The sequence below is a fragment of the Alexandromys fortis genome, unplaced genomic scaffold, assembly GCF_014885135.2.
Source record: "Alexandromys fortis isolate MF-2015 unplaced genomic scaffold, M_Fortis_MF-2015_v1.1 scaffold_160, whole genome shotgun sequence".
Taxonomy (NCBI): Eukaryota; Metazoa; Chordata; class Mammalia; order Rodentia; family Cricetidae; genus Alexandromys; species Alexandromys fortis.
In genome coordinates, this window is record NW_026068035.1 from 8,970 (window position 1) to 27,500 (window position 18,531).

The window sequence follows — 18,531 nt, forward strand, 5'->3', positions numbered from 1 at the left end:
AGAGTTGGCCTACTGTCTTTGTGCTGGCCTTCCCCAAGGTGCCATGCTTAGATTTGTAATTTTTACTTAAAGGGCCAACATTACTCTTGTTGGAATGATAGAAGTAGTTCACGGTCCATATGTGTTTCAGCTGTAAACACTTTTTTATATTTATTCATTAGCCTTTGCCCGCTGGCTACCAGACCTGTTATCTTTTTGGTGACCTTTTTATTTGTAGAGATTAAAAAAGTAAATAATTTGACTGTTGAATCGCAGGGCTTTTTACTGAGTGAGACTTGTCCTCTGTCCAGCTGTTTGGGAGCTGTGGGGATTCCTGGATAGGTGAGGGCCGATGTCTCACTGGTATCATCAGGGCGGTGATGCGAGCAAGTGTCAGGGTACTTGCTGCCCTTAGTATATGTCAGATACTGTCTTTGAATTCATGAGGGCAGTTGCTTTATAATGTGTCTTTTTCTCAAATGTGCTTACAGTAACTTCTCCCCTAGAAATATCCTTATCCTTTGGAAGGCCTTGCTCTCTTTGTACTTGGGGTCTATGCAAAGTTGAATCTAGTTATTACTTATATAAGAGAAATTTGTGGAGTTAAACATATTAATCTCAGAACAGTAGAAGAGTTGGCATGAAGGCGGGCAGCCCTCAGGAGGACACGCTGTTAACGGTCTGTTTGCCTGCAGCAGAGAACACAAGGCTCCTGCCTCCAGGTGTAGTTCTGTCTTTTGGTGTGTGCACTTCAGCACTTGCCTTACAAGTTAGTAAGTTAGGGCGATGAGCAATTAAAACTGCATTTCAGTTGCTTCTCATATCTTCCTGTGCTCATGATGCTGCATTTACTTTGATAAGCAGATGGCCATTCATAGCAGTGAATGGAGAGAGTGTTCAATTGTTGAAACCCCAAGCCCTGATGGGAGAGATGTCATCATCTACAATCTAGGAAAACTGCTTTGAAGGGAGAGTTAAAATGAGGTTTAGTTCTTGAAAACTGGAGTGTAAATGTTAGCACTCTACTTACTGTGCTCTGGACACCAAAACCCAGTTGAAGTGATATGATTTCATGCATTTACAGAGTCTTGTCCTAATCCCACCAACCCAAACCATCATGGCCAAATTAATTAAAGCAAGCTTTTTTATTCCTGTACACAGACTATGTCCCTCTAAGGTAAGATTCAAGAGGTCAGCATTAGATGTGAGCACATGTCATTTTGTCTTTCTGGGTCTGGGTTACCTCATCCAGAATGATGTTTTTTCTAGTCCTGTCCATCTGCCTGCAAATTTCATGAGCTCATTGTTTTTCACTGCTGAGCAGTACTCCATTGTGTAAATGTACCACATTTTTCTTATACATTCTTCGGTTAAAGGGACATGTAGGTTGCTTCCAGGTTCAGGCTATTATGAATAAATCTGTTATGAACATAGTTGGAAAGGGTCCTTGTGGTATGACTGCTTATCCTTTGGATAGATGCCTAAAGTGGTACACGCCAGTAGGAGGCAGGGAGATTACAAGTTTGAGGTCAGCCTGGGCTAATCATATCTTTCAAATAACTTTTTACCCCCCCCCCCTTTCTGTGTGTGTGTGTATGTTTGTGTGTGTGTTGGCACATGCTTGCCACAGCCTGCTCATCCAGGTCAGAGGACAATTTATGGTAACTGGTTCTCTTTCTACTACATAAGTTCTTGACAACAATCTCTGTTACTCCTGAGCCATCTTGCTAGCTCCTGCCCCAAATTTTTAAAAAAAGAAATTACTTGTTTTCAGATGGTCAGGGTCTTACCAGGCAGACAGCTTAGATAAGGACCTTTCTCCCGTTATGGGGTTCATTAGCAGCGGAGGCAGACTTTGGTCTGATATGTCTCTCCTGGTCTTGTGGGCTGCCTTAGTGCTTTTACTGAGCCTCCTTCATTCATCTTTCTTCATTCAGAATCCACACCCAGTGCCATCCATCTGTGGTCACCACTATCCATAGCAGACGTTCCCGCTATCCTCTTCACAGCTCTCCTTACCTGTGTCTCTTCCAGAGAAGGCTACATGTCACCTCCAGGCCTGGTGTCTGTGGGAAAACAGACAGAGAGATTGAGCACACTGCTGTTAAAATGGAAGCCAGATAACGCACCTCTGTTTCGATTACCTACAGAATAAAAGCCAAGGCCTTTATGGTCTACCCCACCATGACTGTTGCCTGCCTGGTCTGTTCTCATTCCCTTCTCCCCATCCTGGCTTCCATGCCTCTTTATGCCAGTGTAGCCTTGGGCCTCCTCTGTATTGTTAGGCAAGCAAGTCGGGCCCATCAGATGTCTGTGGTGTCTCTTCTCTGAATGGAACCATCACCTTTGCTCATTAAGTGGTAGGGTCTTCATCCTCTCTCAGTTCCCACTGTGCATTTTCTTCTCCCACAGACATAACTCCCACCATTGCATAAATTGCTTTCTGTTTTCCCTTGTTGCCCGTCTTCTTCACCTGAACTACATTTCCTAGAGCAGGGGCTTTCATTTGTTCCCATGTTCAACAGAGCTGGCTGCTTAGATCTACTCTTCTCTGCTGTGCCCAGCACTGGTTCTTGATGAATCTATGAGTGGAACGTATGCATGCATGATTAGCAGTGCCAACGAAGGAGCAATATTATAGGCTTTGTGCTAATCTACCTATATTCCTCTGTTGTCGGTATAAGAAGAAACTTCCATGAAGGCCTGCTGTCACTTCGGTTTTCTGTTTTCTGCAGAACTCACCCAGTACCTGGCACATACAACTGACAGTTAGCGTGTTGACATAGAGCTTCAGAGACCAGAGCATGGATGTTGCTTAGCAAGGCATTTCAGCTGGGGCTCTTTTGGAAGGTCATTTTTGTTTCTGGTTGTATCTGTGAATTATCCAAAATCAGTAGTCTATTTATGCTGTGGACAGATGATAGGCAATGTTCACACATTTTTTTACAAACTCAAAATTATATTGAAACTATTGAACTGCTCATATTTTAAATAGCCAGATATAAGGGCTGTCGTGTAAGTTACACTGGATGAGCAAATATTTTGCACTTGTACGTAAGCTCATATTCTAGTCTGCATACATTTTTCATTTTCCCTAGTAGTAACAAATCTCCTCCTGAGCTTCTAACAGTACAATCCCTTTGCAGACTTAGAGCATGTATCATGTAAGAGTTCCTTCCTGTGAGGTTGTTTTCCTCTGCAATGGAACATTTTGGTTTGGATTTTTTTTTTAAGACTTTAGCATTCTAATTAATGAATGCTTCTCTATTACGAACACTGCACTGTGGCTTCTGAGTTCAGATCTCTTACCCTGTCCCTGGTCATGGAAATGAGCCGGGCTGTGCAGCTTTGGATTTTTAACCTTTGCTCACTGCTGTTAGCTTTATGTTTTTTTAATTATGGGAAAATGGAGGACACTAGGAAAGTTATGACTTAAATGGACTCCTGTTTTTACTGTATTCTTTTTCAGGATATGAAAAATGTTATTTATCCTCTTCAAATCAAGCAGAAACAAATATAGAACATCTTATGCTGTTGCTGTTTGGCTCACCACTTAATATTATCACAGTTTGATTCTTTAAACGTGATTATTATCTTTCCATTATGATGATTGATGAGATGCCCAAGCTATTCGTCGTTACAAACATCCATCGTCATAGTTGTTATTGCCTACGTATGAAACAGAATGGGTGGTGGTGTCAGCCTATGCACGTTTATTTGAATAACGAAGTCAAGATCATCTAAAATGCAAATATATTATTTTCTCCCTAAACTCCTCTACTATTATATGAAAATAAACATACATATATTATTTTTAAAAAGTAGATTTTGTGATTCTAGAGACTCCTGATTTTTTGGGGGGAAATCCCCTCTGAGAGGCTGCAGTACTCTACATTCTTCACATTGCCCATTTGTGCAAACATGTCCAGATAAATCCAGTGTTTAATGTTAAGAGTCTTATAACATGTCAATTTGATTTGTAGCCTTTTATATCATAGAATGCTAATTAAAATCATATTTTTGCATGTGTCATGCCTTTCATGTACATATGCAAATTGATTCAGTTGCCTTTTAGCTATTAGTAATTAACTTTATGAAGGACAGCTGTAATACATAATTAACAAAAATGTTTGCAAGCCCTTTACACTCAAAGTTACAACAGGAAATTCTCCCCCTCCCTCCACTTTTCAAATTAGCCTTTTTTGTCTGATGCTTCAGAATGAGATCTGGTGCTGTGGAGAGTCACACAGTCAGTGTGGTGCTGTGGGAAGGAGGGCGCTGTGGGAGCTGGAGAGCATTCTCTCCATTCCATACAGATGCTGATTAGCCCATCTCTCTGTCAATCAAGATAGTGAGTCTGGAGCTACTCTTGTTTACCCCACTTACATTGATATTTTGTTGGCACAAAAGCACATTGGTGTATTTGCATTGCATGCTGTAGACATAATAAACATTTATGTCATTTTAAAAACCTTTATTCCAATTACAACCGTGTTTTTAAAGAAGCCTTATGTAACATACTCGTTTTCTCTTTTATAATCTTTTAAATATTTAATAAAATGACATTTTCTCAAGCCCACTTTATGACTGAAGTGTGAGATTGACTGGGGTCCTGAACATTACACATGCTACCTTTCATTCATCTTTCTTGCCAGCTGACAGTGGAGGCAGTACCTAAAAGAACCACAGCCATCCCTTGATCTTGGACGTGGCTGATTTCCCAAACCAGAAAAGGAGCTCAGCAATTTAGGTGTTAGGTGTACTTATCTCTTTAACGAAGAGGCACTCTTGTCCAAGAGCTATTCTCTGAGTGTGCCTGTGGTGTGCTAATGTATGCCCATACCATAATCATTTTTAAATGTTCTCTACAGATTTCAAGACAATTGTCAAGATATAATTCTATAATTCATTTTCATTTATTTTTTAGGGTTGCTTTTGTAATGAAGAAGCACCTAAATACTCACCTACTAGGCAAACATGGAGTTGGCACCCCAAAAGAAAGGTAATTTTCATTCCTTTGTATTTTGTATGTAATAAGTACAGTTGTTTTGTCCACTTTTAGTTTCGTTTAATGAAATAACTTCTCAGATTTGTGTCAGTGGTTCATCTTGAATTTGTAACTTTCTTCCTGAATGCCATTTATTGTGTCAACTTTCCAGAAAAATGCAATGGCATGTGGAAGTTTTAAAAACCAAGTAATGAAATACTTGAGAGGTACATTGATATAAACAAAACTATAGAATTAGAAGAATTGACCCTGTTAAACACCTTCATGTATGCTAAAGCAAATGTTTAAAACTAATTACTGGGGTTGGGGTGGGATAAATGAATGTTGTCTTTACTATATTCTTATTCGGGGGTTTTAAAATGACATTTTTGAGTTCGTACTCTAGAACCAAACACAATGCTGATGTTAAAAAGAAAATATCCCATGTCATTCTCCAGTTAATACTACAGTTGCCAGGTCATGAAAAACAACGCCACAATTATTGTGTCCTGATCTGCCAGGTTTGTTTTCCCTTGGTGGTGTATGGTAATTAGGTCACCATGCAGGCCTAGTCATTGTAGCTGATATCAAGCAGTGTTGGCTGCCAGGGCAGCATCCCTACTGTGATAGCTGTGATAGCTTCCATGCTTTGGAAGTGTACTCACTCAACACTCCTAGAAACACCCTCAGCTTCCTGGACTGCAGGCTGGGTTTTCAGCCTCCCTCTAAACCCCAGAAAATACTCAGATTCTATGCTCTCCTGAGTGTCAGTCACAGCATGTTGACATCTCTGAAGTCATCCACACAATAATGCTGGTCCCCCACCCTTTCAGTAGTATCTAACATGTCTAATGGCCCTTTCCTAATTAAGATGCTTTCAGTTTTCTTAGCCTTAGAGTGTGGTTACAGACTATGGATACACTCAAATATTGCCGTATTGTGTCTGCCTCCTTTTCACCTGAGCTTCAGTTTCTCATACTTTTCATTGTTATAGCCAACCTCTTTCTGGCTGAAATATACCCAGTTAGCAGATTATTCTTGAAATGTAGAAAATTGTATACTTTCAGAGAATAATTTGGGATTTGCCAAAAGTATATTTCATACTAGTATTTTTTAAAAGAATTCATTTTACTTCATTTGTATTAGTATTTTGCCTTGATGTATGTCTGTGAGGGTGTCAGAGAGATGTTGGTGTTAGAGACTGTTGTTAGCTGCCATGTGGGTGCTGGAATTGAACCCAAGTCCTCTGCTAGAGCAGTTAGTGTCCTTAACTGCTGAGCCACCTTTCCAGCCCCCCATACTTAGTATTTGTTCCTTTTGCTTTCACATGAGTTTTTTCAGTCATTCTATAATCCTGCACAATACATTATGATTATTTTATAGCTATAACTTGTAGAAATCAGAAAGATAGAAAAGAATTTGTGTTATTTTTTCTCCCTCAGATCAAAATCACATGTATAATTAATCTTTATATACATATTACTTATCATGCCAACACCTTCAATGAGAAGATACCATGAGTTTGGTTTTTCTATTTAGCTTTCCTATGTTTTGTAGGCGTTTCCTGTTTCCTTAGCTCAGTAGTATAAATTAGTCTGGAGGGATGTGGTGGCTCGAGTGAGAATGCCCCATAGACTCAGATATTTGAGTACTTGGTCCCCAGCTGGTGGAACTGTCTGGGAAGGATGAGGAGGCATGATCTTGTTGTATGTCACTTTGAGGTTTCAAAAGCAGCTCTCTTCCCGTTTAGTGGTTGGCCCCCACCCCACGCTTTCTACTTACTTGCTGGTGTGTGTGTGTGTGTATGTGTGTGTGTGTGTGTGTAAAAGCCTTCAGCTATTGTTCCAGTGCCATGCCTGCCCGCTGCGTTGCTCCCAGTCCCTATGGTCATGGACGCACCTCTTGAATTTAACCCTGAATGACCTCTATCCTCTATGCTTTGCCTCAGCCATGCTGTCTTATTACTGCAGTAAAACAGTGACTTAGCCTCCCAGTGCTAGGACAACCTAGTGTGGGAAGGAGATTCAGAAAGGGACCAGATTCCTGCCAGTCAGCCAGGCTGCTTACAGCTTCCACCACCTCTCAGTGTTGTCTTAGGTTGGTTACCAAGATTTAAACCTATTGCCCACTGGGAACACTGCAGCTTCCTCTGCTGACAAAGCTCATGTGGCTTCCTCTCCCATAATGCACTTTGCTTTTGCAGCCATTATACCAACCTTGTTCAGCAGTGTGAAAATGCTGTAGATATCTGAACAGCTGGCTACTTTTAAGGGCAATATTCATCTAAACCAGCTATTTTTCTTCCTGCTAAAGAAATATTTAATTCAGATGTGTTTGTGATATTGTCTTTTTTTCCCTAGCATTGTTGTCTGTAACCATGAATCAGAATTTCTGGAATTAGATTAAATATTATTTTTCAGTGTGCGTCTGTGATTGGAGGAGACCATGATTAACAAATGTAATGCAGTACAAGGCTCCTCTCTTTAGTTTCTGTGAATTTAAGCATCACAGAATGGTGAGCTTGTTGTACCTTCAGTTAGGGAATAATGTTTGTCGGTTAAGTTAAAGATTTTTCTCCCTTAAAACAATTTTGCAAGCTTGCTATATTTCAGTATTTCCAGGACAGTATAATCAGTTTATTTTTTATGTTTGAAATTTGATTCTACTCTCTAATGCATTGTGTATTATGGAAAAATGTAATAGAAATTAACCAAATAGGCTGTGACAATTAATTTTTGCATGTAAGTATTTAGGCCTTGTGCTCTGATTGATATGTGAAAAAATGATATTTTATTAAAAACAAATCCACATACTTGGACTATAAAGTTTGATGAACCAATAAATTTGGTCAATATGACTAACTTTTGAAGAAAAAACCCCAATTCTTTTAGATATTCTGAATATACCTTTCTTAAAAATCCAATATTTGAACCTAAATTTGCATTAATGCACCTTAAGGTAATATAACATAGTATTTGCGAGATATTTTACACTTAAATATAATCAACTGAATATTGCCATATCTAGCTCATTTCTAAATAATAAAACCCCACTTATTTTTCAAGTCCATTCTAAAGTAATCCCTGTTTTAAATGAGTGTTAATCTCTGTTATTCAAGTGAACAAAAATGCCTTATAATGCTTTGGTTTCATTCATAGTAATCTTGAAGAGAGCTTCTTTACAAGTATAAAAGTAAGTGCAACCATGACTAGTGTGTTTCCTGTGAGTATCAGGTCCGTGCAGTACAGTGCTTAAAATCAGCAGGCTTTGAACAGTGGGGCAGATAGGAGAGGTATGTTTTGTCTAGGAGTCCTGTCTGCTTCTTTGATTTTTGTTTGTCTTTGCGTGTGTGAGTGTGTGTGTGAGTGAGTGTGAGTGTGTGTGTGTGCGTGTGTGTGAATGTGTGCGTGTGTATGTCAAGAGATATCCTTGCTGGTAGAACCTTTTCAACAATACTTAAGGCACCACTTTGATATTAAAGGATTGTAAATTATATGATATATGATAAACCACAAGGGTTAAATGATTTTGTGGACAGAGAAAATGCCCTTGCATTTTAATATTGATTATCTAGACCATAATCTATGCCTGTTTTAGGGAAACCATGTTTGGAAGATGTCAGCACAGCAGTGTGTTGTTTCTACTCTGGGTGGAAGAAGGCAAATGTGCCTTGATAGTGTTGGCCTCTCTTTCATTGGCATTTGAGATTTGGGGCTAGCTCTCATTTGTAAAAACTTAGGACCCACTGGGTGTAATTAAGGTTATTTGAATGTATGTGATTAGGCGCTCTACCTCGTGGGCAACTTATAAGTAGGTGTGACTTCCTCCTGCAGCAACCATTACCCCCGAAGGCAATGCCTCAGGGAGAGAGGGGCCTCATGGACCCCCTCCTCCATTCACGCAGTCATGTTGATGGGTTCCATTTTGCACAAGTTCAGTGATGGTAAACTGTTCACCTCAGTTAGGGTTTCTATTGTTGTGAGAGACACCATAACCACAGCAACTGTCATAAATGGAAAACAATTGGGCGGCTTACATTTTTAGAGGTTTAGTTCGTTATCATCTTGGTGTGACATGGTAGAATGCAGGCAGACTTGGTGCAAGCAACAGATGTAGTCTGTCTCGCTGGGTGTGCGTGAGCATAGCAGACCAGAGTTAGTGCCATTCCCTTTGGGGGCCATTTTCTTTCAAACCACCCCACTATTGTTGTTTTTCAAGGCAACTGAATATCTGTCTCTGTGTTATCCTGGCTGTCCTGGAACTTACTCTGTAGACCAGGCTGACCTTGAACTCAGATTTCTGCCTTCCCCTTAGGAGTGCCTGGCTTTTTTATTGTTGATTTTAACATATTAGACTTTCCCAAGTAGGGAGCCTCTCCAGAATAGTCTCATGATCACCTTAACTGATGTGGGAAAGCCCATTTCAGTTAGGGGCAGCACTTTCAGGCAGCAGCCCCTTTGAAAAGGGTATTTCAGAAGGAGGTTTTTCTTGATTGGCCTTAGGTCTTGCTGCTCAGCTAATGAGCTCTTTCTTGTTGCTGCTCCTGACTCCTTCTCTGATAGTAGGACCAGCCTTTCTAAGCTTTATTGTGGAATAGGGATTAACAGCAGTACAGTAATATTCAGGGCTTCAGAACTAGATTGAAACTCCTGAGCATCTACCCCTGTGACCTGAGTCTGCTGGTGTGTGTCTTTTGTACCACCCCCACAACCCCTGCAGAGAGACAGCTATTCTAGAACTAGTCAGACTCAGAGAAACCCAGCCTCAAGGATGGAGTACTGGTTTCTAAGCAGTTAGATGTGATTTTTAAAGATTTTGTGTGGGGGATTTTTTGTTTTTATTTTTTATTTTTATATGTGTCTGTTACCTTACCCCCCTTTCATAAAAGTTTGTGTTTGGGGTGTGAGTATGACATTGGAGTCTCCAGGGTATGGATGTGACCCTTGGAGTCTCTGGGGTGTGGATGTGACCCTGTGAAAGGTTTGGAGTGACTTCCTTGGTTCCTTCCTTTTTTCTTCTTCCCTTCAGAAAGTTTGCATGTTAAAATAGTGGAAAGGTATCTTTTCCTATTTTTTTTTTTCACAATTTGTTGTGCTGCTATTTTACATGAAATATCAAGGTGCCATGCAAAACAAAACTCGTGTTGACATGCTTTTCCCGTGGGTTTTGTGATCATTAAACTAGTTCTAGTGGTACTTTAGATTGTTTAGGAATGTTACCACTCTTTGAAAGAAACAATACATTTTTAGAAAATGGACTGACAGCTTCTTGTTAGAAAAGGTCTTATTTGCCGTGTATGGTTTTACTCCCTTTAAATTATGCTTATCACTTTATTGTCCATTTTAAAATAATAGCTTGTGTTTGATTGAGCAGTTCACCTGTGTCTATTTTGATTTATTAGAAGATAGTTTCCCTCACTCAATATTTACATGGTAGATGAACGGTTTTATTTGAAGTAGGCTGGTTGTTCTCATACGGATGTTTTGATTCTTTATGTCCTGACTGCTGTAACTGTGGTTGTCACTTCACAGACTCTCCATTTTCTGTCACTGCTCCCTCTGTCTCCTCTGATTTCCTTTCTTTCTGTTGTTTGCAATCAGCATTTCTTTTCTTTTTTAAAACTACGTACACAAGTTAATTTAGGAAAAATAAAATGTTTGTGGACTCCTGTCTGTTAAAATTACTTACAGAAGACATCTCTGTGTGGCAAAGTAGAAGACAACATGCCTGCTCTCCCAGTCTGGCTTGATGGAACAAGTGAGGCACTTGCCACATTTTAGTGACTTGATGCAGCTTCGCCTATTTCCAGGTTCCCTTCTTCCGTCTTTACTGTCCTCATCTGTGGGTAGTTAGGACTAAATGATGTGACCCAGTAGTTTTATGAAAAAGGAGGTTTTAATTGAAAGGAAACCTTGTAACATGAGGGCCTGCTTGTTCTGTTTCTGTCCTGCCCTGTTCCCAGAGCCGTTAGTCCCAAAGAAAACTATGCAGAGGTCTACATAAGTTTTAACTGATTGGCCCATTAGCTCAGGCTTCGTATTAGCTCTTATAACTGTTCCCATTGACCCACCTCTACTTCCTGTTTGGTTGTCCCGCTTATACTTCCTGCTTGGCTACTGGCCAATCAGCGTTTATTTAAAATATAATTGACAAAATACAGAATCGTCCCACACCAAAACCTCGTGAATCATTTCTCAGTAGAATGATGGATGCCATAGCATTCATCTGAAGCAAATGTTGTTCTTAATGAAAGATTGGCTTCTGCATTTTGATGGGGTCAGTCAGAAGTTTATTGAGGCGCATGTGGATAGAGACACACAAAGTCACCCTGTCAAAGTTTGGGATTGTATTGGTGCTGACAGTCTGTTTTCCTTGGATGTACTACTGCAGTGGGCTCTTTCCCCGGTGAAAGCTAGCACAAGTGTCAGTGGCACATCATGTTCAAATTCCACATGGCTCCAGGGTCTTAGCATAGAGTTCAAGGTTGGCATCAGCTGGACACATTCTGCCCCCACATTGTGTGCTGGGACCACACATGCCACCACGCTGGGCTTTGCACTATTCATTTCTTAAAGTTTTTTATGTTTTTCTTTAGTATTGTTGTTGTTATTGTTATCATTGCTAAAAGCTGGTTTCTTTCACTATACTGTTTTTTCTCTTTGTCCTATAGATTAGTTTTTACATTATAATTATTATGATAATGACTTAAATTTAAGAAAGTTTCAAAAAATAACATGAAATCAACTTTGTTGTTAATTCAGTATTTGGTCTGCTATTGATTAGAATATTATATCTTGCCTGCAAGACTCGGGAAGGTGATTTCTCTTTGGTCTCTATTCGAGGAGATGTTGTGCTTTCCTGTGATGATTTGTGGTTTTACTTGGGTACTAGCGAATCGTGTATGTAATTGCGTTTTCCTCTTTGTGTTACTGCTGGGAAGCTTAGGCCCTAAACTGAGACCCATCTCAAGCACGTGCAAAGGACTTCAGGGAGTGGCATGTATTTACTGCTGTTATTTCCAGTCTTATTCTTTTCTTGCTTCTTATGAGGAAGTCCCATTTATGTGAATGATATATTTTAACAAGTTCACATAAATCAAAACCCCCATAACTCAGAAGTATTGCAAAAGGAACTTGTAAAGTTAAGTCAATACTTTCCTGCAAGTTCATGTATCTTTAGCCCCTTGGTTTTATGTCTCTCTCTTGAGTACTGTACATCCCTATTAGATACTTTTAGAAAATGTCTTTTTTTCATATCAAATGAAAACTGTTTGCGCACTTTAAGGTACAGCTTCCCTCCTGTAGTTCCGAATGTTCTCTTGCTCCTAAGGTGTCGGTGGAGCTGGTAAGTGCTTACCAGCTAACAGCAGTATTGCTTCTCACTTATCGCAGTCACTTGCTCATTGTATCAGAAACTCTCCCTCTTTATTATATTCTGGTTATGATACACAAATAATCGGGTGTTTCTGAGAAGGATGGATGCTTTCTTTGTCCCAGAAATGAAAAGTTACTCAAAGTCAGTAGCTTTTGGGTTTTTGTCTTAAGAATTTTTAAAAAATTCATGGACTGCAGCAGGGTGAATTCAGGGAGAAGTCGGAGATGCTCGTAAGTGGAAGACAAGAGAGGGCATCATTGGGTAAGAGGGGTCCGGTGATACAGGGTTTGTCAAGATGCTCGTAAGTGGAAGACAAGAGAGAGGCATCATTGGGTAAGAGGGGTCCAGCGATACAGGGTTTGTCAAGATGCTCGTAAGTGGAAGGCAAGAGAGAGGCATCATTGGGTAAGAGGGGTCCGGTGATACAGGGTTTGTCAAGATGCTCGTAAGTGGAAGACAAGAGAGAGGCATCATTGGGTAAGAGGGGTCCGGTGATACAGGGTTTGTCAAGATGCTAGTCTGGAGATTTTTCACAGCTTCACTGCAGAAACTAAGCTGGGGGATGGGGCAAAGATGGGCTGGGTCAGCCTGTGGCAGCTACCCAGCGTCCAGGAGCCTCTTCTCAGCTTCAGCCTCTTTCTTATGGTAGCTTTCAGGCAGGATGCTCATTTAGGAGAAAAAGATACAGATGCAGAACTGTCTCCTTGCTGCACTTGCCCGTTCCTTTACCTGTTCTGTCAGTCCTACTGGGAATAGAACATCCTTGCTGCTTTAAAAGAACGCTTGCGGTCCTAGTCATAAGACTTTGTTAGTATTTTGTCACATCTAAAAGATGACAGTCTCTCCTCTGTCCCCATGGGCCTTGTTTTGGACTTGATGGGCAGAAGATGTGTACAAGGAAAGAGGAGGCTCTGCTGCAGTGAAGTGGTGAGCTAGTCCAGGGAATTGTGGGCGGGGCCCTTGAGGAGCTCCCTTGAGGGGGCTGGGGCCAGGAGAGGGTGCTGCCTTGTAAATGATCTTAGCCTTGTAGCAGTTTAAGGGAAGTGCATCGAGAGCTCTAGGATGCCCATGGTTCAGTGTTTTCTTGGTTTAGAGAGCCCTGGGCTGCCCGGGGGCCTTGGGGAAGACTTGGAGGGGGAGTAAAGGATGATGCCTTAGTAAATGCTTAGCAAGGAAAGTGTTCCAAGGGGGTGGACGAGGGTTTGGAATACGAGAGTTGGTTGGATTCTGGCAAAGAGGACCTTGACTGCTGCTGTGTCCTGCACGTTCCCAGCTGAGCTGTAACTGACAGTGCTGAGTCTGGCCTTAAGGAAAGACATTTGGATGGTGGCTTGGCACTACGTGCGAACATCTCTGTTGAACCCCATCCTTGTCCTGGGCTATTGCATGGTCATTCCGTTTTATGTGACTCTCATCATGATGCAGATTCCATTTGAGAGCCTTATCATTGGTAATATTTGTCAAACATTCCTTCTTTTCCTTCTGTGACTCTCTTTTCTGTTTTCTCTAAGATGCCCACCCAACATTCCACAGCTACTGGCTTCTCACTTTTATCATGTATGGAGATCATGGTCCATCTTGTTGAGTCTCCTGTTTATTCCTTCCTTAGCTGATCTTTCTCATCACCTTCTCACGGAACACTATAGAATGAAGAGTGTGTGTGTGTGTGTGTGTTTATGTATATGTTTGTTTATCTTTACTTTTTTTCATCTCTTGTCTTCCCCGCAAAGAAACCCAAAATTGTAATACTGCAGTTATAATTGTTATTCTATACTCCTTTATTGATTTTTCAAGCCATTGTTTAATCGGACAGAATGATCGAGATATTTTTCACGGGGTTCTGGAGCTGCTAATGTAAGAGTGTAAAGAGGATCAGCTGTTTTTAACTTCTAAAGAGTGTTTTCTACCAGCTGGCATCTCAGGTTTTTTTGCCATTCATTTCTCTAATTTCACTTAACTTAGAATGCTGGCTTATACATCTGGACCTGGTGAAATAGGCCTGCAACGCCTTTCTTTGATTCCCATCCACTGCCAGGACTAAGGAGAATCAAGGCCTGTATGTTTACTGCGGTCTTCCATTATGCCCACCCATCAACGTGGGAATCCTTTCATTACGCAGCTGCTTCTGGGTAGTTTACTGAAAACGTCCTAAGCAATGTTTTTCCCAAGACATTTCCAGGAAACACAACTTTTCAAAGTAATTTTTATGAACTTGTATCAAGGAAATTTGACCATTCGTTTAAACCGATGTAAAACTTTATTTCTTTAATCTGAAGTGCTGTGATGGAAAAAATGAAGTGTTTTCACAGTTATTTCTTAAGATGGCCTCTTCACACTCCAGTCCTTGTTACTAGGTCAACTTGCATGATCTGTTGTGAGCTTGGGGTGCAGGGAACCTATACTTAGAGTTTATAGGAATGTCAGATGCCATTGGTGTCTGTAGCAGACTCTGACCGTGGTGTCGTCCTAACATTCCACGAAGGAGCTCTTTCATTTCAGTGCCCTTTCCTCCTGTTGGCAATATTTTTTTCAGGTGTGTGACTTGTGTTTACGCTCTGGGACGCTGTATTATGGTGCCTGTCTAAAACATCCGATGAGCTAACAAAGAGCTGATGGCCAATAGCAAGGCAGGGGCAAGGATGGGCGGGGCTGACAGGCAGAGAGTACAAATAGAAGGAAAACCAAAGAGAAGGAAGAACAAGAGAATAAAGAGAGGATGATTTGGAGGGCCAGTCACCCAGCTACACCCAGCAAGCAAATGAGAAAGAAGCAAAGAAAGGTATAAAGAAATAGAAAAAGATAGAAGCTCAGAGGCAAAAGATAGTTGTGATATTTAAGATATGAAAAGCTGGCAGGAAACAAGCCAAGCTACGGCCAGGCATTCATAAGTAAGAACAAGTCGCCGTGATTTCTTATGGAGCTTGGTGGTGGCCCCTCAAAAAGCCAAAAGAGTAAAACTTCACATAATGATGTGGGAGTGTCATATATCAATCTGTTGATTTCATTGGTTAAGTAATAAACCAACTGCTTGGTCTCATAGCTTAGAACATAGGTGGGTGGAATAAACAGAATAGGATGCTGGGCGGAAGAGGAAGTGAGGTCAGACTCTGCTCTGATCCCGGACAGCATGGACGGAGGCTAGAATCTTCCCGGTAAGCGCACCTTGGGGTGCTTACACACATCATTAGAAATGGGCTAGTCCAGGTGCGAGAATTAGCCTGTAAGGGCTAGAGTTCATGGGCCAAGCAGTTCTTAAATGAATACAGTTTGTGTGTTGTTATTTCGGGCATGAGCTAGCCACCCAATTTCCCACAATAACGTTGTTCCATTCTTGCGTGTGCTAATACATAGTTGTGTATGTGCACACCGTTGTGTTCATCTGCATACGGCTATGCCGACTTTGGCTGCTTTCCTTATAGACCCAGGAGCTCTATTTTTAGAGCTTTTTAAATATTTTTACAAATTCTCTTTCATGTGTATGAACGTGTGCCATGTCCCTGGTTCCCATGACGGCCAGAAGGTTGCATTGCATCTACTGGAGCTGATGCTACAGATGGTTGTGAGCCTCCACAAGGTTGATGGGAGTTGGACTTGGTCTCCATGCAAACACAAGTGCTGTGAACCTCTGAACCTTCTGTCCAGCTCCATATTTCTAGATTTCTTTTGAGAAGTCTCCATAATAATTTCCATAATGGCTGTGCTAAAGTAATTCCTACTTCACTGAGTGTGGCACCAACCCCAGCAGTATCTGCTTTCAAAATGACAGCCATTCATGTGGGGGAGGTGCAGTCTCAGAGTGAGTTTTCATCTGCCTCCTGGGTAAAGTATGTAACTTTCTTTTTCATTTATTTTTGCCTGTTTGTCCTTCTTCACTTGAAGTTCGAAACAACCCCCATTTATTGACCGAATTTCTTGCTAATTTCTTGTAGACTTTTGGGCATTTCAGGTTTTCTTTATATATATTTTTAAAATTGTTTTTTTTATTGAACTCTATATTTTTCTCTGATCCCCCTCCCTGCCTCTCCCTTCCCCTTCACCCTTCTCTCAAGGTCTGCATGCTCCCAGTTTACTCAGGAAACCTTTTCTTTTTCTACTTCCCATGTAGATTAGATCCATGTATGTCTCTTTTAGAGTCCTCATTATTGTCTAGGTTTTCTGGGATTGTGATTTGTAGGCTGGTTTTCTTTGCTTTATATTTAAAAACCACTTATGAGTGAGTACATGTGATAATTGTCTTTCTGTGTCTGGGTTACCTTACTCAAAATGATGTTTTCTAGCTCAATCCATTTGCCTGCAAATTTCAAGATGTTTTTTTTTTCTGCTGTGTAGTACTCCATTGTGTAAATGTACCACATTTTCCTTATCCATTCTTCAGTCCGGGGCATTTAGGTTGTTTCCAGGTTCTGGCTATGACAAACAGTACTGCTATGAACATAGTTGATCCCGTGTCCTTGTAGCACAATTGAGCAGCCTTTGGATATATACCTAAAAGTGTTATTGCTGTGTCTTGAGGAAGGTTGTTTCCTAATTTTCTGAGAAATCGCCACACTGACATCCAAAGGGGCTGCACTACCTTGCACTCCCACCAGCAATGCTGGAGTGTTCCCTTTACCCCACATCCTCTCCAGCATAAGTTGTCATCAGTTTTTGATCTTGGCCATTCTTACAGGTGTAAGATGCAATCTCAGAGTTGTTTTGATTTGCATTTCTTTGATGACAAAGGATGTTGAGCATTTCCTTAAGTGTCTTTCAGCCATTTTAGATTCCTCTGTTGAGAATTCTCTGTTTAGGTCTGTACTCCATTTTTTAAATTGGATTATCTGTTTTTTTTTGATGACCAATTTCTTGAGTTTTTGTATATTTTGGAGATCAGACCTCTGTCTGATGTGGGTGGGTGGAGATCTTTCCCATTCTGTAGGCTGTTGTTTTGTCTTGTTTACCATGTCCTTTGCTTTACAGAAGCTTTTCAGTTTCAGGAGGTCCCATTTACTAATTGTTTCAGTGTCTGTGCTGCTGAGGTTATATTTAGGAAGTGTTCTCTTGTGCCAATGTGTTCAAGTGTGCTTCCCCGGTTCTTTTTTATAAGGTTCAGTGTGGCTGGCTTCATGTTGAGGTCTTTGATCTATTGGAGCTGCGTTTTGTGCATGGTGATAGATAGAAATCTATTTTCATTCTTCTACATGTTGATATCCAGTTATGCAAGCAGCATTTGTTAAATATGCTTCTTTCCCCCACTTCATATCTTTTGCTTCTTTGTCAAAAATCAGGTGTTAGTAGGTATGTGGATTAATACGCGGGTCTTTGATTTGGTTCCAATTCTCCTCCTGTCTGTGTTTATGCCAATACCAGGCTGTTTCCAATACTGTAGCTCTGTAGTAGAGTTTGAAGTCAGGGATTGTGATGCCTCCAGAAGTTCTTTTATTGTACAGGATTGTTTTGGCTATCCTGGTGTTTTTTGCTTTTCCATGTGAAGTTGAGTACCATTCTTTCAAGGCCTGTGAAAATTTTGCTGGGCATTGCATTGATTTTGGTAAGATTGCCATTTTTACTGTGTTAATTATGCCTTACCAAGAGCATAGGAGATCTTTCCACTTTCTGATGTCTTCTTCAATTTTTTTTCTTCAAAGATTTAAAGTTTTTGTCATACAAGTCTTCCACTTGTTTGGTTAGAGTTACTCCGAGATATTTTATGCTATTTGTGACTATTTTGAAAGTTGATTTTTCTCTGATTTCTTTCTCAGCTCATTTAGCATCTGTGTACAGGAGGGTTACTGATATTTTTTTTTTAGTTGATCTTGTATCCTGCTACATTACTAAAAGCGTTTATGAGTTGTGGAAGTTCTCTGGTAGAAATTTTGGGTGATTCTCACTACCTTTCCTCAGTCAAGTTGTGTTCTGTAGGTGGCTTTCACAGATCTATGTTCATTGTTTTGCAAATATTAGTAACAGATAGTTTTAATTTGCCCAACATAGCTTCTTGTATAGCTTTACTTGTAGGGAAATCTTTATATTTCTTAGATGTGTGGATAGCTACAGACTTGTCCTTTAAATAACTTAGTTTGAAAATTTTGGAAATAAAAGTAGTGTGTATATATTTGGTGGTATTATTTTGTGTTTCTTTGTTTTCAAAATAAACAAAAACCAAAAATACAAACTCACTCTGAATTCCATGAGCCCTGAGGGAAGGGATT

At 40.5% G+C, this 18,531-nt stretch overlaps 1 protein-coding gene across 1 annotated transcript in view; it reads left to right on the forward strand.

Moving 5' to 3' along the window:
• Positions 1 to 4,886: 4,886 nt before the first annotated feature.
• Znf407 (zinc finger protein 407) overlaps positions 4,887 to 18,531 on the forward strand; it is a 209,998-nt gene continuing 196,353 nt past the window's right edge. Inside the window, exon 1 of the mRNA XM_050165042.1 lies at positions 4,887 to 4,981. Coding sequence (XP_050020999.1) covers positions 4,920 to 4,981 — 62 coding nt within the window. The 5' untranslated portion in view covers positions 4,887 to 4,919. The remainder of the gene's footprint in view (positions 4,982 to 18,531) is intronic.